The sequence below is a fragment of the Dermacentor andersoni genome, chromosome 9, assembly GCF_023375885.2.
Source record: "Dermacentor andersoni chromosome 9, qqDerAnde1_hic_scaffold, whole genome shotgun sequence".
Lineage (NCBI taxonomy): Eukaryota > Metazoa > Arthropoda > Arachnida > Ixodida > Ixodidae > Dermacentor > Dermacentor andersoni.
In genome coordinates this window covers 125,673,998-125,700,735 of record NC_092822.1, presented here as the reverse complement: position 1 = coordinate 125,700,735, position 26,738 = coordinate 125,673,998, and the positions used below count along the sequence as shown (strand labels likewise).

Genomic DNA, 26,738 nt, shown 5'->3' with positions numbered 1-26,738 from the left:
GAAGCTCATTACTTTTCGAAGCGAGATCGGGATGCCTTAGAACACGCACCTATAAAGCGAGATATAAGAAGGAAGAAGCATGAGCTTGGCTGCGGTAAAGCTAAGGAAACGATGGAGTATGTTTTACTCGAATGTGATAACATCTGCCCAGCGGTCGATTTATGCACCACTGGCTTGAAGCTCTTGGGTTCAGCGAGAGGAGGGGAAAAGTAAACACGTCCGCAATAGAAATTAGTAAGAGGCGATTGGAAGATTGGTGGAAGTAGGGAAACGACCAAAAAGGAAACGTACAAAAGCAAAGTTCACAATAGGGGGGTCAGGAAATTTGGTTGTGGGAGTTCATCGTGGTGTTTTTGTTGTTGTTGTTAAACCTAGGTAGGACATTAGGCAGTATAACAGCAAGACCATGGTGGCGCAACCCACCGGCCCGTTCCAAAGGGGACGCTCATAACATCTATCCATTCATACGCGCCGACCGTGTTGGGGCATCCGCGGCTGCACAGTAATGAGGAAGTACATGCTTCTTGCGGATAGAAGTGATTGGAATTGCGCTACGTGTGTATGCACATGCTGCCCCCGAAAGCATGATGCGTTCAAGGCGTCCGTCGTACTCGCTAGTAGTCAACAACTCCGCTTAAAGAAAGCGGAGTTGTTCTATAGATTCCAACTAGTTGAATGTGCTGGATTATTTTTTGTCTGTCATGTTTTTGCTGCGTGGCGCACTTCCGGTTGAGTTTTTGTGCAAGGATTGACTTACGTTGTGCTGCTAGCAAGCAGGCTCAGTGGTAATGGTTCTGAAAAGTATATCCGGCTTTTGCGTCTTTGTAGTAAACAATTCTGATAAAAATTTGCGTCTACTTTTTACTATACCTTTAGCGAGCTACGTCACTTCCAGTTTATTGCAAAATTCTATAAACTAAGTTTTTATTCTGCCCTCGTCTTTCTTACCAGGTACATTTTTAACACCAATTGCAGCGCTTTTTCATCATCATTATCATCGTCATCACCATGATTTTTATTATCACCACTGGGTACTAAGATTCATAGAAAAGGGCATTTTTCGCTGTCATTTATATATTGCTGAGAAAGAGAGACTTGACACATTGAAACTACTTACAGAAATTCACCGACAATTACCGAACGCGGATAGTTTTAAATAAGTCGAGTAGCCTTCCTGCTGCGCCCGCGGACGTAGTAAATCTAGCTACACACGCCAGCTCAATGCGCCCGAACAGAATTGCGGTTGGGCACATGGCGCATTTCTATCATTTACACACGTGGATGCACGCAGCGTACTAAAAAAAACGATGTTTCCAACTCTTTATACGTTTCTTGTGATGCAGACGTTATTACCCTCAAGGAAACTTGCCTGCAGCCTGGCCACTGAACCACCGATATCCTGTCAACATCCAGGTATGATCCCTTCGTCCATGTCTGGTCATAGAATCTAAAAGGCGTCCTACTGAGATACATTTTGTAAAGTAGCCGATGTGTTATTGACGTTCATTCTAGTTTGGCACGGTCGATATTACACACTGACGTAGATATGTACGCGCTACGTCATATCGGTCAGTTGGCTACACTTGAAGTTTCCTTGAAGATTTATGTAAGATGGTGTATCGGTTGGGGGATGTAATTATGCGACTAGATCTTTGAAAACGCTGAATTCCAGGAGCTTTATTGCACATAAGATACCATGAACATTGAATGTGGCAATTAAATTTTGCAGAACCGAAAGCGGAACCATGATGCTCGTCGAAAATTTTCTCATAATTTTTGTTCCGAAACGTTCGTGGCTATGGCGTTGCGCTGCGGATCACATACAACGTATAATGTATGATTTTTGTACATGACAAAAGAACTTTTTCCGGACCGCACGTGAATAGTCACCGGTCACCCACAGCCCCTTTTTTCCCAGTTTCTCTACGACAGAATTTTTCCATTTATTCAAATTATAGTTGGAAACTATCACGTCTGCATCTCATAAGTATACATCTATTCTCCCTAGTTTGTGATACAATTTTCTGTTATGACTTTCGTTAATTTGATATGTTCAGTGTGTCAGGTACAGGAGAACGAGTATACGCAGCGCTTTCTCGACGTCGTCGGCGTGTGTAATAATATGTGTGCACAAGATGTATCTGACCTTGCTGTGTGGGTGTTCTGCCGCACAGCATCTGCTGCGAACATAATATTGAATTTGGTTTTTACAGTACTTCTGCATTGGCCCCTGCGTGTATACCTCGCTAGCGTGAAGTGAAAAATCTGCCCTGGATGTTCTATAGACATTTGCATGCCTAAAATGATCAGGTATTAGTGGTCACATATGTCCAGTTGCGACATGCTTACAAGGTGTAGTGCAAGGACTTAGTTTATGGGTGTCGTTTATGCGAACTTGGACTTTTCTGGGAACCCTTGAGGCTTTTTATTTGTGTTGAAGAGAATGAAGAAACAAGAAACAGAAGAAGGCGAGCCAGGGACAGTGGTAGCATCAAAGAAATTGAACAAAAGAGAAGAAAGAGGGCGGCTGGGCCGAACGGGCAGGCGAGGGGCTCGTGACTTGGAAGAGGCAGGAACAGTGCGCTGTTGCGGGAGCTGGTATGCTGCGGCACCCGAGGCGCCCCTCAGGTTCACGCACCTGCCTGCTAAGTGGCGCCCGGTGTGACGCCGTTTGGAGCAGGCCTGGCTGTTACCTGCTCGAAGCCGGCTGCTGAAACAGCTTGAGGCCGGGTCCGAAGCGAGGCCTTTGCTTTAAGGCCGCCTCTTCCTCGAGGTGGCACGTGGAGTTATGGTGGTGGAAGCCACCCACCTGACACCCGTTCGAGTGCGCTGACCACGGTATGCAGCCGGAGGCCGTCGCCGGCCTCATCTGATGACCAGTGCCGTCACTGCGCCTTGGCTTGCCTCCTACGCGCGTCATCGCGCCTTGGCTCGCCTCCAACCAGAATCGTCGCGACAGGCGATCTACCGCCGATAGTCCACGCCATTGGAACTGAATCTTTGAGACGTTTTTGACTCCTTTCTGGAACGCTGCGCGTAGGACTTATTGTAGACATATGTTTGCTTTAGTGACCTTAGCTCTGTATTCTGTTTTTTTTTTCTGTTTCACTCCTACCATGTGAGATAAATCTTGGTTTACGTCTGTTTGAGTCTCCGACGTTCACTACCGCTTGACTGCACACAGACATACGTGCACAATTGTTCCATCACACAAGGCTACAGCATAGTGGTTTGGATGGGCCTTTGATTATGCATGGTATGTATTTATAACATTGTTTGGACAAAGCTGGATATCTATAGCATGTGTGCAATGTCTAAAGCATCATGTTATCTACGTAACATACTTGGTTATCCGGGTAACGTACACGATCTCAAAATTTTCAATGACGCTTCGCGTTTCAGAATAAATTGTTGCAGTCAAACTAACAGTGTTGACGGCGGCCTACTCTTGGCCTTTAAAACGAATTTAACATCTCGCCTCATTCATGTCGATTCCCAGCTTGAATATGTCTTGGCATGCGTCAAATCGTGCCATCGTAGGTTCATTTTTGGTGCGTATGCCGCCCGCTTTTCTATTCTGAGTTTATTCATGAACTACATGATGTCCTTCGCCTTATTAGTACAAAATTTCCAAATGCTCGTGTTTGTTTTCCTTGTGGGAGATTTTAATTTTCCCAACATATCGTGGTCTGTTGTGCCTCCCGCTTCTATTTCCCCCTCAGCCGAAACCAGTAATTTTTCGAACCTTTGTTCATTGTTCTCACTAACACAGTTGGTCTCCCAACCGACCCGAAATTAGGTTTAGTCATGCTCTAAACTGGTATCTTAAATTTATACATGCCAGGCGTAACTGATCATTTATCATTAGGATTCAAAATTAATATCTCTATTTCAAATCCTTGTGCAGTCACAAAAACAGTTCTACACTACAATAAAGCTAATTTCTACGCCATCAACTGCGAGTTGTCCCATTTCTTTGATCCACTCCTTGACAACGTCGGCGGACCCTTCGTTCACAACTGCCAATGATTTAAATATAAAGTGCACGAACTAACAAATATGTGCTTCTGCGCAACATCCCCTATAACATAAAATCCCACTGGTACGACGCCAATTTATAACAACTAGTTAATAGAAAGAAATGTGCATTTCGCTCCGCCAAGTATTCCACATCACAAGCCCATCGGAACGTCTACAACCGCGCTAATCGCGTTTACATAGATGCTTTAAAGCGAACGAAAAATAACTTCCTAAACGTGACACTATAACCTCCATGCTGACCAACGATCCAAAAAGTTTCGGCATGTAATAAATCTTGCTTATGACACTATCCGCCTTGTTGGTTTCCACTGGGAGCCTTCTACCAGAGAAACACTTCGTCCATTTTTAACAACAAATTTCGAAATAATTTTGTTGCTACTTCTAATCCCTCCTTCAAATGTTTCGGTCACCTGTGTACCTTGATATGGACCCAATAATTAGTGAACCACTTGGCATTACTAAAGTAATTGACTTTGTTAAGATATCCGCTAGCCCTGGTGCCGACTTCATTAAAGCAAAGGTTTTAAGTGCTACTTTGTACTCATCTCCGATTCTTTTTTAAAATTTTTGAGCAGTCACTCGACAGTTATTGTTCCCACAGACTGGAAGATCGGGAAGGTGATTCCACTCCACAAGCTTGCTAACAACCATTTACCTATCAATTACTGCCCCATCTCGCTAACTAGAATCCCCTATAGAATGTTCAAACAAACACCAGTATCATAGTTAACGATGTTTCTTGACTCCATCTCGTTCTTTTCTCCAGCACAGCACGGTTGTCGTAAATCCTTTCCTTGCGAAACTCAACTTCTTTCCTTCACTCACAAACTTCACCTAATTTCAGACCATTCTTCGATGGCTGGCTGTATTAACCTCGATTACAGGAAAACGTTTGATAAAGTGTGTCATGAACTATTACTCAGCTAATTAAATCATCATCATCAGCAGCAGCATATTTTACGTGCACTGCAGGACAAAGGCCTCTCCCTGCGATCTCCCATTACCCCTGTCTTGCGCCAACCGATTCCAACTAGCACGCGCGAATTTCCCAATTTCATCGCCCCACCTAGTCTTCTGCCCTCCTCGACTGCGCTTCCCTTGGCATCCATTCGGTAACCCTAATGGTCCACTGGTTATCTAACCAACGCATTACATGACCTGCCTAGCTCCACTTTTTTTTCTCTTAATGTCAATTAGAATATCGGCTATACGCGTTTGCTCTCTGATCCAAACCGCTCTCTTTCTTTTAACGTTGTGCCTAGCATACTTCGTTCCATCGCTCTTTGCGCGGTCCTTAACTTGTACACAAGCTTCTTTGTCTGTTTCTGCCCAATATGTCAGCGCCGGTAAAATGCACTGATTGTACACCTTCCTTTTCGATGATAATGCTAAGCTTCCAATCAGGAGCTGACAATGTCTGCCGTATGCGATCCAACCCATTTTTAGTCTGTGAATTTCCTTCTCATGATCAGGGTTCCCTGTGATTAATTGACCTAAATAGATGTACTCCTTCACAGACTCTAGAGGCTGGTGATCCTGACTCTTGTTTCCTTGCCCGGCTATTGATAATTATCTTTGTCTTCTGCATATTAATCTTCAACCCTACTCTTACACTCTCTCTGTTAAGATCATCAATCATTTGTTGTAACTCGTCTACAGTATTGCTGAACTGGACAATGTCATCTCCAAACCGAAGGTAGCTGATATATTCGCCGTTGATCCTTACTCCTAAAACTTCCCAGTTTAAAAGCCTGCATACTTGTTTCAAGCGCGCCGTGAATTGCACTGGAGAGACTGTGTCTCCTTTTTCTTTATAGGTGTATTCCTACTTGTGGAGAATTAAGGTAGCTGTTGAATCTCTGTAGATATTTTCCAAGATATTCACGTAAGCAGCCTGTATTCCTTGATTACGTAACGCCTCTATGACTGCTGGTATCTCTACTGAATCAAATGCCTTTTCATATTCTATGAAAGCCACAAGCAACTGAACCACAAGGCTGATTGTACTCTGCGGATTTATCTGTTACCTGATTATAGACAAGTATGTGATCGATTGTAGAGTATCCCTTCCTGGAACCAGCCTGTTCCCTTGATTGACTAAAGTCCAGTACGTGTTGCCCTTATTCTACTGGAAATGAGCTTGGTGGATAATTTATATAATACTGAGAGCAAGCTAATGGACCTATAATTTTTCGATTCTTTAACTCTCCCTTTTTGTGGATTAGTAAATTGTTTACAATCTTCCAGTTCTTTGGGACCCTTGAAGTCGATAGACACTTCGTATAGAGAGCCGCCAGTTTTTCAAGCGTTATGTTTGCCCCATATTTGATTAAATTGACTTTTATTCCATCTTCGTTTGCCTCTCTTCCGCGTTTCATGTCTTGCAAGGTAATTTTCGTCCTTCGCTTGAAGGAGTCTCTGCAACCTTCTCATTACTGCTTTCAATAGAGGTATCGTGGCTCCTCTGGGTACTGTACAAGTCCGTATAGAATTCTTCCGCCGCTTTTACTATACCTTCGAGATTGCTGATGATATTATCCGGCATATCTTTAAGTGCATACTTTTATTTATTTATTTATTTTAAATTCATCTTCGTTTGTCCTATATAGATTGTATCGGACTGGCAACCAGAGTCCTCAAGAGTGGCAACCATTCTGTGCAAGCATAGCAGCCGGGTTGCTGATATAAGAGCGCCAGCGCCCAATAAAGGTTCTGTTGCTCTGCACCTCGAGCTCGACGGCTGTCTGCGTCGCATGCTATCTTGAACGATACATGGTGTCATAAGTTTCTTATCACGCTCATTCCCGCTTCGACTGAGCCAGTGCCATGGAAGGACTGCCGCCCCCTGATACTCTACTGCTCTCCGAAGCACCGGCAGAAAACTGGAAGAAATTCAGGCAGAGGATGGACCTCTACTTCAAGGCACCTTCATCTGCTAGAGTGCACGAGTGCACAGAAGGCTGCAGTCTTCCTCCATGTGGCAGGTGAGAAAGCCATTGATATATTTAACACGTTTAAACTGTCATCCGAAGAGTGTGAGGGTTACAACGCTATTGTGATGAAGTTTGAAGAGTTATACACGCCAAAGCGTAACGAGACCTATGAGCGTTAAATATTCATAACTCCTCAACAGCGAGATGATGAGCCGTTCGAGCAGTTCTTACGCGATGTTCATCTGAAAGCTCAGAGTTGTAACTTCAAAGACCTGAAAGATTCAATGGTTCGAGACCAGCTAGTGTTTGAACGGCAGAAAAGAAGTTCCGGACGCGGCTTCTACGGGAGAAGGACCTCACCCTGGAAAGGGTCATAGAATACTGCAAAGCTGCAGAGCTAACTGCCAGCCAAAATCAAGCGTGTGATAAGGATGAACTGAAGCTAAATGCCGTGCGGAAAAAGCAAGCCAAGCAGGAAGACGGCACAAGGAAATGTATTCGCCAGTGCCCCTACTGCTACCGAAGTCATGAGCCACGAAAATGTCCAGCGTGGGGAAAAACGTGCAGAATATGTCGTAAAAAATCAACCATTTTGCGCTGTGCTGCAGAACAAAAAAAAAAAAAAAACATTCATGAAGTTGACTGTCCAGCGCAGACTGAAGCGGAGTCCAACGACGAATTCCAAATTTTGGTCGTGAGTTAAGCGATGTACCGAGGGACCAAGACTGGATAATCACGGCAACGATGTTTAATCGCACCATGCGTATCAAAGTTGACACGGAGGCACAAGCCAACTTGCTTCCTTACGCCCTTTTTCGGAAAGTGAGCGAGGGAAGATGCCTTACACCATCTGCCACGGTCCTAACGAGCTACGACGGCGGAGTTATAAAGCACTTTGGAACTGTGACGCTACCACTTCGCATCAGCGAAATTGAAGAACCGACCGATTTCTTTGTGGTCAAGGAAAGCAAGCGCTTCTGGGCCTTTAGGCTTGCGAATCTTTCGGTCTATTTTCAAGAATCCAAGCGATTCAAAAGCCTGCTGATTTGGAGACTCAAGTTTTCAGCAATTTACCGCAGCTTTTCTAAGGTCTAGGTTGCGTGAAGGAAACCTGCAGAAAACTACAGCCTCGAGCTGACTCAAGGAGCAGCATCTCTGCCCTCCCGCCGAATTCACCATGCGCTTCTTCAGCCACTCCGCCAAGAAATAGCCCGCATGGAACGTCAAGAAATCATCAAAGAAATGCAAGAGGCTGCTGAGTGGGTGAGTCTCCTTGTAGCTGTCCGAAAAAAAGATGGTCATTTGCGCATTTGCATGGACCCTAGGCACGTGAACCCGTGCGTGAAGCGTGATTACTATCAGCTGCCATCCAGAGAAGAAATCGAGTCTGAGCTTGCAAATGTAAAGGTTTCAGGAAGCTAGATGCTAACTGCGGTTTTCGTCAAATTCCCTTAGATGAAGCAACTTCAAAAATCTGCACCTTTGCCACGCCGTTCAGGAAGCATAGCTTTTTAAGGCTCCCTTTCGAGATTTGCACCGCGAGTCAAGTGTTGCAGAAAGCGACGGCCAACATTTTTGAGGGCCTAGAAGGTACTCGCGTCTACATCGACGACATACTCGTGTGGAGCGCATCGCAACAGGAATATGTTGAGCGCCTGCGAAGAGTACTGCTGGCAGCGAAATCGGCAAAGTTCTTAGGCGACGTCATTTCAAAAGACGGAATTAAGCACATGAAACGTTAGTTAGGTGTGTAGTAGAGTTGCCGCCTCCAACGTCAAAAGAGGGTGTTCAAACACTACTGGACCTAGTGAGCTACTTCGAAAGATTCATTCAAAACCTGTCTGAGCAGACTGAAAATCTGCGAGCTCGCAGATTAAAACGCGACTGCATGTTCGATTGGTCAGGTAGTCATGACAAGGAGTGGAAAAACCTCTGCGAAACATTGTCGACCGCACCAGTACTCGCCATATTTGACCCGTCAAAGCAATCCAAAGTAACAGCGGACGCATCCAGCTTTGCGCTAGGGGCGGCGCTTTTAAAGCCGCATGGCGAGCACTGACGACCAGTTGCTTATACTTCCATAGTGCTAGACGACGCGGAAAGAAGATACGCGCACATTGAGAAAGAGGCTCTGGAGGAGGAGGAGGGAAAAATATTATTCTGCAAAGGAATTTGGGACCTCCCAGGCCCCCTGGGTCCTCGCACGACCCCACTGCACTCAAACGTTCATGTTTAACACGTCCATGACGCTGACAGCCCGGCTGGCGGGGATCTTCTGCCTTGCCGGGGCCGTGGAGCGTAGTCAGATCTCCCAGTCCTCCCAGGTTTGGAGTGGTGCCGGCCGACCGGGGGGAGGAGAAGCCGGCTAGGCCAGCAGTATATGGGTGAGGTTTGCTTTCGGCGCATTGCACAGAGCGCAAGAAGGTGGGATGGGTCGGTAGTGGGATAAGAGGGATGGAGTAGGTAGCGTGCGCGTTTGCAGGCGGCGCCATAAGTGTTGCTCCCTATAATAGTGAGGGAAGAGTGGGGGGGGAGGGTATATTTGCCTCTCGGCACGAGCATTCGCGATGAGGTCAGCGAAGGTACACGCACGCTAACTCGAGAAACCCCTCACGAGGTCCGCCTGTGCCCGGTTTCTCGACCCTCGGGCTAAAGAATTGGCGGCCTCGTTGCCGGGGCTTCCCCAATGGCGTGGGCACCCAGATGAGCTCAGAGCTGCGGGAGAAGGGAGGGTTCTGGGTCAGTATGTGGTAGGTGGCAGGGTGAACTCTGCCCCTGGAATAATTTAGCAGTGCAGTTTTAGAATCACTCAGGATGTAGGTAGCACTGGAGCTGCCGAGCGCTAGCGCTAAGCGATCTCTTCCGCTTCCTCTGGGTCTGTTCCCGGGGGTAGTTCCTGTATTAAGGGAGGGGTGTTCGGTGTATAAGCAACCGTTGTGGCTCCGTGCTGATCACGTGCAGCATCTACCCATATTGCATTCTGTTCATCGCTGTACCGTTTATGAAGGGCTGCTGCTCTGGCTTTTCATCGCTCGCGGTTTTGGTCGGGGCGCATGTTACGGGGGAGCTGTCGAATGCGTAGCGTTTGACGAATTGCAGTCACGTTCGCATGTGAATGGTTTCGTGATTTAATCGCTGGCTTCGACGTAATTGTAGAAACGGATCATCGACCACTGATTGCTATAGCTCAAAAGAACCTGTCAGACACGCCTTCTCGCCTTCAGCGTTTCTCTCTGCGCCTCATGCCGTTCATTTCCTTGCAGTACGTCCCAGGGAAAGAGCATGTTCTGGCCGATGCTCTTTCAAGAATCAAATGCGATAGCAATAAGCCACCTGAAAGCGAACTACACCGAAGATGTGGCCATTCATGCAACGGCTGTCCTCGCCACGCTCGTCAGCGACACAACATTCCAGCGGATAGCGAAAGAAACGAGTAAAGGCGACGAGCTAAGGCAAGTAATTGAAGCGCTACAAGAGGGACGCAGCGTAACAGGTCAGCTGGCTCCCTTCGAGGCCGCGCTATCATGTGTAGAAGGCATACTGTTGCGTGGTTCTAGAGTTATCATTCCGAAGCCCCTGCGCAAATAAATGTTGCAGCACCTACATGCGGGTCACTTAGGCATCGGAAAATACAAAGCAATGGCGAGGATATTGATGTATTGGCCTGGTATGGCTGCAGAGATAACTGAGAAGGCTTCTAGGTGCCCCACCTGCCGCCTTTTCGCTTACAGGCAGCCAAGTGAACCGCTAATGCAAAGGTACTGTCTGGCATTATCGTGGGCTAGGGTCGGCGTGGACTTGTTCGAGCATGCCGGAAAGAACTACCTTGCAGTCTACGATGCCTATTCCAATTACCCCGAAGTAGAGCCGCTTTCTCAAACTACCAGTCACTGTGTAACGAAAAAGCTGCCCATGACTTGCATGTCACCACGGCATCCCGCTTGAAGTATGCACGGACGGCGGACCACAGTTTTCATCGAAGACCTTACGTGCTTTTGCAAGACAATGTGAATTTACGCACGTTGTCTCTAGCCCCGATTTCCCATGCTCAAACGGTTCGGCAGAGAAAGGAGTGAACGTGGTAAAACGTCTCCTCAAGAAGGCTGCATATGCGAATGAAGACTTTTGAATCGGACTTCTCAATTACAAGACAGCACCACTCGAAGGCCGAAAAGCCCCATGCGAGGTACTCATGGGCAGTAGGTTAAGAGGAAGACCGCCCGACCTCGCAGACCATAGTGCACCAGAGGTCAAAAAGCACACTCAAGCGCACCCTCAGAGGCGTCCACTACAAGCGCTGGGCGAACATGACACCATTAGGCTGCTCGACAAGTCAGGGTGGAACACAAAGGCCCTCGTAGAAAAAGCCGTCGCCCCTCGCTCATAGATGGTCCACACGGAAGACGGGGGTCAGTTCCGTCGCAACCGGCAACATCTGCTCCGAAGAAAAGAATTCGTCCCGTCACTGCAAACCATTCCTGGCTGTACGGAAGACGGTGCTAACGATTGTGCCTCTCTTCCAGGCAGCGTGGCACCACAGGAGTCGCAGGCCCCAGCTATCCAGACACCTCAAGGGTCCCCTGCGCCAGGGCAACAAAGTCCTCTGGTAGCCACTAATGCCGAGCTGGACGACACGGGGCTTTGCCGGAGCACCCGGGTTAGTAAGCAGCCTCGCATATCAAAAGAACTTTCCGAAAATTGCTTAAATCGATCAGTGCTGTTTTATTCTGCTCGTTTGTTTTCAGTTGTCAAAAGGAGAAACATGTATCGGACCTGGCGACCAGCGTCCTCAAGATTGGCAACCATGCTGTGCAAGCCTGGCAGCCTGGTATTCTCAATAACATCGTCTCATTAACCTGGGTGCAGTTGTGCCATTTACACAGTAATGTACATACAATAGAGCAAAATAGAAACCGTGAGACATGAAAACATGGTTTTTCAAGGCTTTTATAGCGCACACAGCTCTAGAATGCTACCTGGCATACACAGAGACCGCCAGGTAGCCGTAGCCAAGCAGCCTTTTAGAAGAAGCCGATCATTTAGTGCAGTCGGCATGAAAAGCAGCAAACCAGAAGCATGAATCTGTGTGTACCACCAAATAGGAAGAAGTAAGTCTCTTGCGATTTTTCCAGTAGTGAGACTTAATTTTGTGCAATACGCACATAGAGAGATGATTTCATGTCTAACACAGCAATTCGACAGCTTTAATGACCAATTTCGCAGTTGAATGAAAATTTTGCCGCTTAGAGTGCGCTACACAGAAGTTTTATTGACCACACACACAAGTACCAATAAATTGGAATGGAAGTGTATCTATGCGAAGTGTGTTGTATGAGCACAGCGCTCACGAAGCACAGCAACACAAGATGCAGGAAATGCAACAAGAGCACCCAACGCAAGAAAAAAACTCTGCCGATATGGCTTGGAAACGCCACAGAGCGAATGCACCTGATGTCACATACGGTGGAAAGGTTACAAACTGTGCACATATCAAGCAAGGCTTACATTCTTGCAAAGCCCCAGTGAGCCCATAAAATTAGAAGAAACGCCATTGTAGGGCAGCATTGCCACCCTCGTGCGAGACACTGCGCTAGCTCATCAGCCAGGTTTGCTGCTGTTGTGACGCTCATTCTTTTTCAGCCTGAAGGAAAGGAGAGCAAGTGACGGAAACATGTGCTGACAGCCATTGTAGCAGCTTTTGTTCTAAGGTAGAGAAGAGAAAGCGCAACAGCGTACTGCTGCACGCGGCCTCTGGACTAAGTAAAACCAACATGATCTGGTGTGCTTCTCTAGGCTATAATCGTCTTCCAGATATGCCCTTCTCCAGCTGCAAAAACCAATATGTGAGGGCAATAGACCTTCTGCGCTCCCATACTGTGCTACTCATTTGGTGCAAGGACCAGTTGATCCTACTCAGAAATCAAAATAGTGCTTTTTGAAGTGCGCGAGTACAAATTGCGATATGACAATTGGACAGGACAGGCAGGATGCATACAGTGCTCTGGCCTCACTGCACTTCTTTCACTGCACTTCTAATTACATAACGCGATCAACTTCTGCAGTAATATATCAGTGCCAGTAATATAAGCTATCGTGCTGAATGACGGTGGGCTGCACATAAAAGCATGCTTTAACAAAAAAATTGTGATGCTCTCAAAATACCGTGCAGCTCCAAAGCTACAAATTTAACTGCACCAAACAGAAACACCTTGTTTGTGCCAAAGATGTGTCGTTGAATGCAATTTTTGTGCATTTTAGCTAGTGTGGTGCTTTTAAAGAACTCACTAGTTACTAGGCGTGTTGTTGATGATAAAATGCACTACAAAATTCGTGTGACTTCTCGAATTATAGAAATAAACGCTTAAAAAAATACCTCGATTAAAACGAGTTGATTCAACCTGCTGAGGGCATTCATACCAGTGCAAAAGAATGAGTGCGGAAAGAGCACATACGACAGGACGACCAGCACTCGCTGTGTTGTAATATGTCCATCTTTCCATCCTTGTTCTCTGCATTGTTATGAACGATGCCAACTTATTAGAGAATTTGAGAATAGGGGCCCCAAAGAAATAGCGTCAGCACCACTGCGCGTGCACCATAAGCAAGGAGAGTTCAGTATTTGAATCGGCGACGCTATTTCGCAGAAATAGCGCTCCAACATAGCACGGAGCAAAAGTTTTTCGTCGAGGAACATGGTGGTACCCATCTAAGCGACGGCTATCGCCTTGTACCACATTTGACCCCATTCCTTACCCTGCAGCCAACAATATGCAATGTACGACGTCCTACCCTTTCGCTTTCACTCATTTCACGTAAAAAAGAAGGGTTAAGCGACAAATCATTGTGATTTCTTAGATTGCTAGACGAACTCGAAGGCTGCCACGCCTAACGCAAACGCATCTCGTAGCTATAGGCCGGCCAAGATTGAATTCGGAGCTTCACACGACGCAATTTCTTTAATAAACACTGTGCACGAGCACTCCGACTTATTATTAATAAAACACATTTTGAAAGAGAAATTATGTCGTTTCGCTTTATATTACTTGTTGAAGCTTCCATTTTCGCACATCGAAGCGCTGCAAGCGCACGACGCAATCAAGCACTAAATTCTATTTTAAATCTCATTGATCTCACGTGACGGAAAGGTTGTGTGCACAAAGCTCTTTGGGACTGCAAACATTCTTATTCCCCTATTCTCTATTTACCATGTGCTGCTTGGACTGATGTTCAGCGACCGTCAGTGCACATGCAAGTGAGCACCGTAACACAACCACGGTGCATTACATGAGAGATAAGAAAAAAAGTTTCTGCTTTATGTGTAATGATCTGAACGCATGTGGCATCTGCTTGTCTTTCAGTTATCACACGCTACCATGTGAACAGTGTACCATGCTTCACACCTCAGAACTGACGTTCACACGCTGAATTTTCAGCACCTAGAAACAATGGACACGAAGTGTATATAATGGACAGGCCCAACCGCTAACTTACAACTAAAGTTTTTAAGTGAGACCGTGTTACTTAAAAGAAGCAACACGGAAACAGAAACGGCGTAACAAACAAAACGTGATGGCAGTAGCACATTTGAGAGTTAAAAAAAAATTTTAACAGGGATAGGCGGGCTAGTTGGTGGTCGATTTTGGAATGCATCATGTAACCGCGCAAACGACAAAGGACAAAGAAGGAAACACACAGGACAATCGCGGATCCGCGCCTTTCCTGTGCGTTTCCTTCTTTGTCCTTTGTCGTTTGCGCGGTTACATGATGCATTAAAAAAAAATGGACAGTCACTCAAGTATTCTTAAGTGCTTTGAATGCGCAAGCATGCGTTCTCTAATTAATTGGTTACGTCCATGATACGTGACATTATACATTGTCACATGTCCTTCAATACTCTACCTTAATCCACTTTAATCCACCATGTTCTAATTTGTACTAACCTCAATCCACCTTCATTCACTTTACTCCACCTTACTATAACTTTCATTCCCTTTACTTAACTCCAATTCATCTTAATTACCGATAACTACTTATTAACGTTGTTATACCATTTAATATCTTCTGTATTGATACTGACGTCATGCAATATGCTGATGACGCCACATTGATTTTTGGTACCACTCGTTGCGGACAACACCAGCTTTTCTGCCTCGTGGTACATACAATGCTTTCGCATTAAAACCTGCACATGCAAAGCCGACGATGGTGAAACAACTTTTAATGAAAACGGCAAGTGTCAGAGGAGTTTATCTCTCCTCCCTTGGATGGTGGATAGGCGCCCCTGGTTCCTAGCGGCATTTCCAGCTTCCCTTATGAGTTGTAGTTGGACCTCGCTGTCTGAGCTGAGGTCTCCCATTGCTCCGCGTTCGTATACGCGTTGTTTGGCCCCTGCACTATGCTGGGGCAAGCCCAGATTATGTGTCTGAGATCCGCCCGCTGATTACAGTGTTCACATTTATCTGGTTAACAATGATTATAAACAATCGGGTTTGGGAACGTGTTTGTTTGTAGTAGGCGCCATGCTGTCGCCTGCTGTCTAGTTAATGAGGAGTGTGGTGGGGAGTAATACTGCCTTACTAATCTGTAGTATTTGGTGATTTCATTAAATTTGACCATGCGGTCGCTCTCCGCACTAGGGTCCTGCATTGTTCCTGCCCCTGCTCGGCTCGCTAAATCCCGAGCTAAGGTGTGTGCGGTTTCGTTGCTCGGGAGGGAGGAGTGGGCGGGCGTCCATATGAAGGGTGTGTGCGGTTTCGTTGCCCGGGAGGGAGGAGTTTGCGGGCGTCCATATGAAGGGTGTGTGCGGTTTCGTTGCCCGGCAGGGAGGAGTTTGCGGGCGTCCATATGAAGGGTGTGTGCGGTTTCGTTGCCCGGGAGGGAGGAGTTTGCGGGCGTCCATGAACGTCACGCTCCCCACGAAAGTTAGTCAGGATCCTTAGCACCTCTTTCGAGACCCTTCCCTTAGCGAAGTTATGAAGCGCGATTTTAGAGTCACTAATTACTACGCTGGCAGAGGCGAGCGCCAGCGCTCTGTCCGCTTGCTCCGCGATTTCCGAATTTCCTGTTTTAAAGGTGTCGCTGGCAAGCTGGCGACCTGCTTAATTTGAGGCGACCACTGCCATATGTTGACCGTCTGCATATTCCGCCGCGTCTACATAGACCACGTCCGCGTTGTTTTGAAACTTCATGTGTAGTGCTTTCGCTCTTGTATTCCTCAGTTCCGGGCGCATGTTTCTGGGTAATGGGGATATGACGATGTGCTCTCCGGTTTCTCTTGGGATGTCGTATTTATCCCCGCTTTGCCCAGCGTACGTGATACCACGCTTGTGCAGGACATGTCTTCCCGTGTTGCTCTGCACGAGTCTTTCGTATTGTGTTATTGTATGAGCCTCGGTGAGTTCGTCAAACCTGTTGTGCATCCCTAGCGCTTCGAACTTCTCGTTAGGCGTGGTGATCGGTAGGCTGAGTGCTTGTTTATATGCCGTTTTGATGAAGCAGTCTATCTTTTGTTTTTCCGTCACTTGTAACGTGGAGTATGGGGCCACATGCACTATTGGGCTGACGACGAAGGCTTGGATGAGCCGCACTAGGTTGTTTTTTCATGCCGTAGTTCTTGTTGGCGATTCATTTAATCAACCTGATGGTTGGCTGGGTGCCATTATCCAGTATTCCTATTACTTCTCCATTGTGTACGTTCTCCTAGATACCAAATTTCTCGCATGGATGGCAAACTCATGCATGAGTGGTCACCCCTAGCCATTTCTGAAGCATCAACTATACCCCTCGTTCGTTGATCAGCATTCTTGTACAGAGCGGCGCACTCTGTAAATCAGGTTTGCAACTACGTACATTGTGTCGCCACATGTGCCTGTAGCCCCCTACAAACGTTGTAGTTATGTTAACGGAACCGGTCATTTAGACACAGCCTCGCTTAACCAACATATGATATCTGTTGCCATACGACAGAAGGGATGAATACACTACTTACCTTTTACAGTCTACAAAACGCACACAATGCTTTGTACAGTTTGTTGAAGACCATCTGGATTTTGCCTTCACATACTGTAGCACAGTGGTGACAACTTATGTTGTGGCTGCATTACCACCTTCACATTCACCACCTTCTTTCCTACCGTCTTCAAGTTGTGTGAAACTTAGTGAATGTATACAGAACAACCACGATTTCCTTACACGTGTTTATTTCTTCGTTTTCTTTTCCACGATGCTGTTAATTTCTTAGGCATCGTGTTCCTGTACTTTTAATCTCATGATGCAACAGGTCTCCTATAGCTGAAAGCCGTTCCTAGAGGTAGCCAGCTGCTTCAAAACAGTTTATTTGCAAAGCTGTTCTGTATCAAGTGCACCGGATTTATTTAATGCATTTCCAAGGCACAACTGAATCTTTGTTCTTACGAATTTGCTGTGCACAGACTGGCCTGTAAGAGAGACTTATTCCCTCCAAGCTGATGCATTCAACACACCTGCTTTGAAAAAGTCAGCCTCAGAGCTTGTGGGTACCAACTGCTAGAGGGCACAAACGATAAAAATGGGCAAAGTGCTCGAGACAATATCATCAAAGTTGTCTCCGGTCAACACAACACCACGGTAACTGTCCAGACACTTAAATTTCAGGACACGAGTGACCGACCTAGCGTAGTCAATGTCTTTTTATTAATACGCACTTCAAAGAAATCACTGAGAATGGGGGTGATACAAGAACCGATACATACACCTTATTTTGTCAGCTAAATATTTTTCGTTTTGTACACTGCAAAAAGTAAGCTGTGTATTTGTCTGCTCTGTTCTCCGGCAACCGATATCATACGTTGGTGAAACGGGGTGATGTCCAAATGATTGGCTCTGCGAGTAAAATTACTACACCTGTAAGGGGCTGGAAAAAACGGGGGGAAGTCGGGAGTTGGTAATTCAAGATGGTGAGCAAAACGAGAACAAGGTGAAAGCGGGAACCAACGTTTCGACTAGTGGACTTGTTTTTCTGAAGGTGACATACGCTTTCCTCGCGACAGCTTTTATACTGTGGCGAGGAAAGCATATGCCACCTTGAAAAAGAAAAGTTTACTTGTCGAAACGTTGGCTCCCGCTTTCACCTTGTTCTCATTTTGCTCACTGTAAGGGGCTACAGGCACATATAGGAGCGTACTGTAAATGTTCTGGTTTGCAAACCAGAGTATTAAAAGTAGGACCTTATGTACAAGAATGCTGATAAGCGAAGAAAGGAGACTGTCGAAGGTGACTAGTGATGACCACTCATGTCTGAGTATGCGATCCATTGCTTCGTCAATGGCGGTGTCTCAGTTATACATGTGCAGGTGATGGCTAACTCACAGATTGTGGCACATTATCTGTTTTTCCCCACTATGATATATGGTGCTACTGTGACATTTTTATGTGTCACGCTTCTTTGTGTACTACTAGCAATTCCTCAGTTAAAGCTTTACTTAGAAGTTAGCACTTGTGCCCATCATATTCATTTTGTGTATGTCATTTCTGTATGCTAGAAAGTTTGGTCATGAAACAACAATTAGCTTGATCTCTCACAATAGAATAGTATTTCAACAATCCAGATTCATTATACGCTATCTCATATTAGCATACAATGCCATCAAGCAATGTGCCAGTTTACAATACCAGAGGGCGAAAAAGAACTAAAATAGAATAATAAGGTCTTGGAGAACAAGTCAGGTGCAACGGAGATTCTGTTTTATTTGAAGATCAACCATTAAGCAGCTCAGAGCTTCATGGCGAAACAAACTACACACTTTCTCTGTGTTATCTGGATAGCTCAACTTTCCAAGGCAGCAGAAAAACATGAAATAAGCCTAATAGATATGCAAACACTTTAGTGCATTTAGTAAGCGAATCAAACATAAGAAACAAGGCAAAAATACATAACAGACACAGTAATGCAATGTAGTATACTCTGTACAAGTCATATTTATGACTCAAGGACCAGCTATATGCTATATCAACATCGTTGTTAAAGTCAATCTGAGAACAGTGTCAAGGGCATAGTTGCATTAGAGCATAGGTGGAGCTTGTGACATTTGCCTTTGTTTTCCTTTTGATTGGATAGATTCTCTATAGCACATTGCTATAAGCAGGATATGCAAAGTTCTTATTTGAAAGTGCGTGTCTTCCTTGCTTGGTCTGGTGGTTTGACAGACCACTAATACGAACTGCTCTTCCTGCATGCATCGCCAGCAATATACTTGGAAATTAAACTTGCTGAAATCCAAGTACAGCACTCAGCCAAGCCCCTTGATTTTTATGATGCTGCACAGCAATAACGACACAAACGACTAATAATAGAGTGCACTCATTTGAGTGCCGAAAAGATATGACAAGCAAGTGGGGTTATTCGAAAGAATGTTCAATGCAGTGGTGTGAGGTGTGTTCATATTAGACTTGGTGCACTCGTGGCCTTTGCAATGCAAACCAACATGCAGCCTAACCACGGCACATATGACTGAGAATAAAACCACTTTGTCCACTTAATGCACTGACGGAAAATAGTAGGCTTGGTTTGTCCTCTCCTAGCTTCGGGAAGCGAACAACAAAACAGGGCAAGAACTGCTGACTGCTAAGCTCTTGCGAAAAAGCAAATCCTACAAAGCATCCGCTCAGCAAATGTACAGGCATCCGCAGTTTTTGTGCTCCAACAGCAAACTTCAGTATACCAACATATGCTCTCAGCATTTAGCGTTCATAAACAGCAACTCAATTCATGTACAACCTTGTGACTGACAAAGTAAAAGGGTTGCTTAATGATCGACAAAAAGGGCTGAAGAAATGGGCCATAAGTACGCAGAATCTGTTCTGCCACGTGGAAAAATAAATAAACAAATAAATAGAAAGAAACTGCCTCAACTGCTCTGAAAATGGCTAAGGCTGACTTGCAACTTAGGCATCTGTACTTTGCACATCGTTAAAGCAATTGAGCGCCGATTTACCAGTTTTATCAGATTAGTGAAAATTCATTCATCCCTCCCCCCCAGCATTATAGGATCATAAACAATATCCGAACTTGTAAAATGCTGAATTGCTAAAGGGGAAAGCCACAATAAACAAATAGCTTAGCATACGACAACAAGCATTGTCGTGAAATAAAATAAATCCTTTCAGGAAACTGAACCACATGGGTGCTTCACATTGCAAAATCGCCTAAAATGAAGTCATGAAGTCAACATATACAGTGGTTGTAGTTGCCTGAGCCCACTCAGAAACTCAAGCTGAAGTCAGAGCTCGAGCAATTAACACAAGCAACAAATGCTATAGTTGCAGTGGCTGAGCAGATGGAGGTAAAGATGTCCACATTGTCATTCTGACTCTAATTTCTTCATCCAACTGCAGCAGCCAATTCATGTTGAACTAGGACTGAACATGTACAAAAGACAGCAATCAAGTGATTTCTTCAATACTTCATAGAAATAAATATGCTTCAGGTTGATTCAGAGGCTCAGACAGTTAAACAGCAAATGGAGCATTCGCATAAGCGCTCAGAACAGCGTGTAGCTCGAAACATAGACAGAAATGGTCTAGTGATACCGCGGGCTCATGCTGCCAAAAGCATTATATATAAATATGCGCATTTAGATGACCACGCTTTTACTGTTAAAAAGTTGCACAAAATAAAGCACAGTCGACGTTCCACACATCTCTGATGAGAAATTTCACGAAACATAAGTAACAACAACACGTAATAAAGCACTGCAGTTAAAGAAGAAACTTATTTTTGAGAGAGGGAAGTACGTCCAATAAAATGCAGCTGTGAGTTGTTTCCAGTAGATGTGTTCGCAAAAACGCAGACTGACTCACAGGGGCTAGTGCTTCGTGTGGAGTAGCCATGTGCTCCAAGTCATATGACCAACCATTTGTTTGATCTGATCTTTCGTGCTCACGGAAGCATTTTCAAGCATTTCACGGAATCGCAAAAGATTTTGTGCACATAAAAAGTTTTTCAGGTTTCCAGATAAAACTTATACGCGGCTTCTTAGAAGCACTGTTTTTTGGAGCCTGCGATATCATAACACTCCACTGCATCATCAGACTGTAAGCAAGAATGCATATGCTTCTTACACATAAAGCTTCCAACTTTGAAGAGGGGAAATGTCCACTGCTTCGCTACTGTTAAGGCGTGAAAAAAAAATAATGTTCGTTGTTTGGATTGCGTGTTCTGTTCCTGTTCGATAGCGTACAGATACTAAACAAAGTTTATAGTGCAGTCTCTTGTACAAGCTGCAATGTTTCTGATGGCCTACAAGGCCTTTACTCAGCTATGTGAGACAAACAATGCTGTGAAACCGCCCGGGTAGATGCAAAGGCTAGTTGCATGGCAGCATTTCAGAGTGCTGGCAATGCTACCGCTGTGCTCATTACAGAATGGCCCACAAGCTGAGGTCATCCAAACATCTTGCAACAAGTGCCTTGTGGTGCAGCACTCTGTATCCGTGTGTGTATATGTAACACAACACTATGACTGCTCTCATGCAGCGTCTGTCCTAGTGCAAACTACTGCAGGGGCCGAGGAAGCATCACAACTCCTAAGCTGACCCCACCTTGCATAGGTTCGTGCACGACCACTGACAACGTGCGTACCGATCCGCATGCTGCGCTAATGCAGCAACCTATGCGCACTGCAGCTAAATGTTGGTCAGCTGGGGTACAAGCGGGCCATCCCGTTGAGTGGGGGAATGGTCGCGCATCCACACTGGAAGACATTGCTTTTGCCGACGCGCTGCGCTGGCAGTCAAACAACGCGGACATGTACTGCCATTCGGCGGCCAGCGCTAAGCTCATACCCTCGCACGGACCAAATACACCAGGCATGCGCCGCCATGCGCGTGTGTTCACAGGTTGAAGAAGCTGAACTTGCTGGCGATGCCACCGACGTTGCGCTTCAACGACGACAGGTGCTCGGTGACCGACTGTGTGACGTTCTGGATGCTGCGAACATATCCCTCGGCCCCGTCGCCTGCGTCACGCAGCGAGGCCACGATTTTGCGTCGTGGTGAGGCTTCGCTTTCAATCCCCGTCTCCGGGTAGTCCCTGCACATAGATTGAGTGCTGCAGATCAACCCACCAAGAAAGGTATGATCAATATTCAGAAAACAAAGAAAGCAATGAGGTAAAGTGCGGTGGTTGTGTAAGGTCACACAAGAAGGAAAAAATGATACAGAAACAAACCACACAGTGCTGCGCAATGCAAGAATGAGCTATTCATTAGCTGATCCTAAAAGGGTGTGTAGACGGAACATACAAACTGACTCGAGACTTTATTGCAGATAATTACGTTGAAATTACGTAATTCTCTATTCAGTCTATTCTTAATCCAGGTGGGCCTTCCGAGAGTGTTTCTTTTATAATGAGAAAATGATGAATCCTGCAAAATCGTTCTATTTCGAGGGTAAGAGGACGTACAAGGACGAAATCTCTTTTAGAAGCTGTTTACTTCAATTATGTAGGCACTCGAAGCGCATCTGTGCCGTCGCCATTGCCGTGAGGTTCCGTATAAAGTCCAAGTGCGATAAAATCGACGCCGCGCGCCGTATGTGCGAGCGAAAGCTTGCGAGGGTGAAGCCGCGATCGCGGCTCAATCTCGCGCACGCAAGGCATGGAAGCGGGGAGGAAGCGCGCCGTCTTCCGCTGCGCGCAAGGCTCCAGTGGGGGAGGGGGGTCCTAGCTCAAGCGGCCGCGCGCAAACGCAAACGCCCAGGCCGCTGTATCTTGAAAGCCATCTGCGACGGGGACAGAGTCCGCCGCGCACTGTGTTTTCGCGGCCTAATTCGCGTTATGTCTCCTTCACGCACGCCAGATCAAGACGCGATCGTCGGCTCTCCTCGCGCACTTGCACTACACACGGTCAGTTTCAGCTTCCGGTGTGGCGTTCGACGCTCCGAAACGGCAGCCGGAAACGAGGCGTTGTGCCCTGCCGAACCGCGTCGGAGCGGACGCCCGGCGTGCGACAAACTGGGTAGGTAGGTTTTCATCGTCGGACTACCGCACCGTCGTTTGGCCGCAGCCAATGACCGCGCGGCTGGCGTGTAACGTCATCTGCCGTTTCCTCCACCGAGGCGGCACCGGTGGGCGGGGTTCTCGCTGGTTTTTTTTCTTTCTTGACGGCTATAATTCGTTTCTTACGTGAAATGGTTGCGAATTCAGCAATATTATCGCGAGCGTGTGCCCCTTCTGCAAAGCAGGGCCTAAGTATACTCGTACGATGTTACTGGCGATATTGGGAGCCGCGATGTTAGGGCATTTCACAGGTATAGACAGCAGACACCGGCTGACTGAGCGAGGCTGCTCGCTTGGCTTGCATATTTGCCTTCCGCATCGACGGGCGTCGACTACACCAATTGCATTTAATTACGGGCAACATAAGTGTAGTGCTTCGACCAGGCGGCCGAAACGCGGGGCCTACGGCGTGGGACGGCCGGAGCGCAAAGCGCCGCAGAAAAGAGACTGGGACCAAACGTAGACTGAGTTTATTTCCTGTAGAGGGGAAGAGAACACGGAGCAGCACACAATGCTGGGCGCGGCGTGGCGACAGTGGTCAGTTAGTTTCGAAACTGAAACACAAGATGCAACATCACCTCTCCCTTAAAAAAAGTGAAACTCTCCTCCTCGTTTGGAAAAGCGAGTACTTGAGACCAAGTGTCGTACAGACCAGATATTGTATACTTGTATACACTTGTATATATAATGTATGTAATGTTGTGCGAGAACCCGTACAATAAATTTGTCAGTTGTTACGTAAGTAGACAATTGTTAAAGGGAAGCTGAAACACTTTTCGAAAAAAAATGAGTTCTCTGTGGCATTCTACAGTTTTGAGTCCCATGAACACGAATATCTGGTTCAAAAGGGGCGGAAACAAGCGCAAGCGGCTGTTTTTTCATGAAAACGCGCACCAGCGCCTCAGGGTATCGCGCGAACGCCGCTGTTGCCCGTGATTGGTCGGGGCCGCTGTGACGTCACTCGCGGCAGTCGCCGGTCGGCGCCGCCGTTTCAGAGCTAAGCACGCTGTTCTGTTCTGGCTCCATAGCTGAGTTGTAAGCATTATGGAACGTTCTCGCTGTCTCGGGCAGCTTGTATTTTCGCCGTACATGTTCGAACCGACAGCCGATACGGAAAACGATGGCGGCAACGGCGCCAACGACGATGTTGAGTGTGCCAAAAGCGAGAGCGATGTGTGCACCTTCTCGCGCGTTGGAAATCTTAGCTGGTACGTATGTTGTTGCTTTTTTCATGTAGCTGCACGTTCCAATGACGGGAGAAAAAATGCGCTAATGTGTCACTGGGAACTTGCTGCTGGAAGAATGCCGAAGCACTAACTTCTCATTAGATTGTAAACACGGGTGCTATTCCGCGATGTCAAGCACCTTGCCGCTGCTTGTCTAAAGTCCCCTGGTTTTTTTAGTGTTGATACACGATTGCGAACATAAGTGCCGCGTTTCAAAGCGCGCACATGCAGTGCTGCGAGGTACAGTCATGGAAGTTGCTTATCATACACATGCAGAGATGGCCAGAGGTATTATATGTGCAATATTCATACTATGGTTCGACGACTTTGCGATTGTGGCTCAATCAAGAATCGGTATGCGTGCTCCATGCTAGTGTTGACATAAAGATATTAGGCAGTTTTAGCACCGCCGTGTGGTAAACACAATAACTGCAACCGTACGTCGAATTTCACTAGGCAACCCTATACTGCATTTCATACCTCAGGTGCAACGCTGTGGAAGCTACGCAGGAAGTCCGGTCACCAAAATTTATTACTGCGCGCGTTTCCGTCTATGCTTCGCAGCGTGCCAGCGGCGTTTGCCCGCGCGAGCATGCACGTGAAGCTGCCGCGACGGGCTGCAATTAAAAAATGCCGAAAAGAAAATTGATGTAAAAGAACGTGTTAGCAGCCGTATTGTTTCTATAGGTAAATTCCTTTTTTTTTCATTCAGAACTGAGCTTATATATGAAAAATTTTCTAAAAAATCGGGTCAAGAAACACCGAACTTTTTCTAAGTGCGAACGCAGCCACTGCAAGAAGTATCTCAAGCCTCCACAGCGTTGCACCTGATGTATGAAACGGAGTATAGCAACGCTAGCAACAACGCGTTTCCGCATTTGTCGTAAGGCTATCCGGCTATCGCGGAAATGGTCCGAGCACAGCACAGTTGATTTCGTCGGCACGAACTTATATCTCCTCACCGCACTGCGCTGCAAGCTTCTTGTCCTTCGGGAACCTGTGAAACACATCATCTCGCCCGCCTGTGTTCGCGCAGCCGAATGCTGCACAGAACGAGGGCATGTTGGGCGCCCTTGGCTGTAGGCACTCACGCAGCGCCGAAGGAAAGAACAGTTTACGAAAATCGCAAGAGAAAACAAACGTGAGGGGCGGCGGCGGCGGCAGATCTCTCGTAGCGTCGTTCAGTAAAGCGCAGGACGGAAAGAGGCATGCCAACACATGCCAGCACGCCGGTCCGGCAGCTCGGTCCCCGCGCGTGACGTCACTCTCACCGGTTCTCTCCTCTGGCAACCACCTCACCCGGCGCTCCGGGAAGCGATGGGGGCGTGTCCGCGGGAGTGATTTAGAAAGCGGTTTCCGCCCCTTATACTAACAAAACGAAGAAAAAAATTTCGGAACCGTAAATTATTAGGTCTGTTCTTCCCAATCCCAGCAATTCATGGAAATTGAAAACCGTTTCAGCTTCCCTTTAAGGCCATGGAAATGAAGCACACTATGCTCCGTTTCAGACATCTGGTGCAACGCTATGGAGGCTAGAGACTTTTTTGCAGCGGCTACGTCCACCCTCAGAAGCAGTTCGATGTTCTTGGTCGCAATTGTGCCAAACTTTTCTTTATATAGGCTCAGTATTGAATGAAGAAAGCGTTAATCTTTAGAAACAAACTGTGGTATACTAGAGGGAACTCTGGCGCTGCAGTCATTGTACCACCATGGGAATGAAGGGAAGTACATGGATTTGTATGACCTTCGTGCTTGTGGATTCAGACGTTCTTGTGGCTTTGTATATTACACTATATAAATCTTATTGTCATAAATTTCAGCGCAATCTATACTCTTCGAAGTGCAAAAGACGCCGCGAACAGGCACAACTGCTATTAATTGTAACGACTGAGCTTGGCCAGGTGGCCAAATCGAAACGCGCCAAGTGTCTCAAGGAATTATGAAAAACTACATCTCAAGGCACTGGCATGCCCGCGATAAATTCATAAAGGCGTTTCATTCGCTTGTCGATACATGCGTCAGTGGCTTAATGGTTTCAATATCAGGCTTCTGTGCTAGAGTTCCTGTGTTCGAATCCTGCCGGAGGACAATTTTAATGATGTTTATTAAATTATTTATTACGCAGTACATTGTTGAAAATAACGAATTTACAAAGTCACAAAGCCGTTTGAAGCCAAATGGACGAAGTGTAGGCAAAAATCCATGTACTTCCCATTATTCCCATGCTGGTACAACCGCTCTCATTGCAGCTCCCGTAGACGTTTGCGCCAGTTCCCTCTCGTAATTATTGTACGAAACTCTATGGTATACGGCTGTCTAATGTGTTGTTTTAGATCATTTGTTTTTCATTGCGTTTATTTTAGGTTTTTTTATTCACAGTCTGTCGCAGCAGCCTCACGTGAACGCGAGCGAATGCCGTTGGCGCGCAGCGAAGCATGGATGGACCGCGCGGAATGATAAGTTCTCGTAACTTCTTGCGTAGCTCCCACAGTGTTGCACCTCATGT

The 26,738-nt window shown here is 46.4% G+C and overlaps 1 protein-coding gene and 1 long non-coding RNA gene across 8 annotated transcripts in view; one reads left to right on the top strand and one right to left on the bottom strand.

The window, feature by feature from the left end:
- Positions 1–1,031: 1,031 nt before the first annotated feature.
- Positions 1,032–26,738, top strand: part of LOC129384476 (uncharacterized) — a 54,974-nt gene continuing 29,267 nt past the window's right edge. The window contains exon 1 of the long non-coding RNA XR_008612197.2: positions 1,032–1,413. This is a non-coding gene — a long non-coding RNA (uncharacterized lncRNA). The remainder of the gene's footprint in view (positions 1,414–26,738) is intronic.
- Positions 18,674–26,738, bottom strand: part of Cadps (calcium-dependent secretion activator 1) — a 468,212-nt gene continuing 460,147 nt past the window's right edge. For 5 of the 7 annotated variants that reach the window (XM_050177226.2, XM_050177227.2, XM_055069948.2 and 2 more), the window contains one exon: positions 18,674–22,040. In XM_050177226.2, coding sequence (XP_050033183.1) covers positions 21,842–22,040 — 199 coding nt within the window. In that variant the 3' untranslated portion in view covers positions 18,674–21,841. Of the gene's footprint in view, positions 22,059–26,738 lie in introns of all 7 variants that reach the window. The other 2 variants (XM_055069950.2, XM_055069951.2) reach the window with 2 other exon arrangements.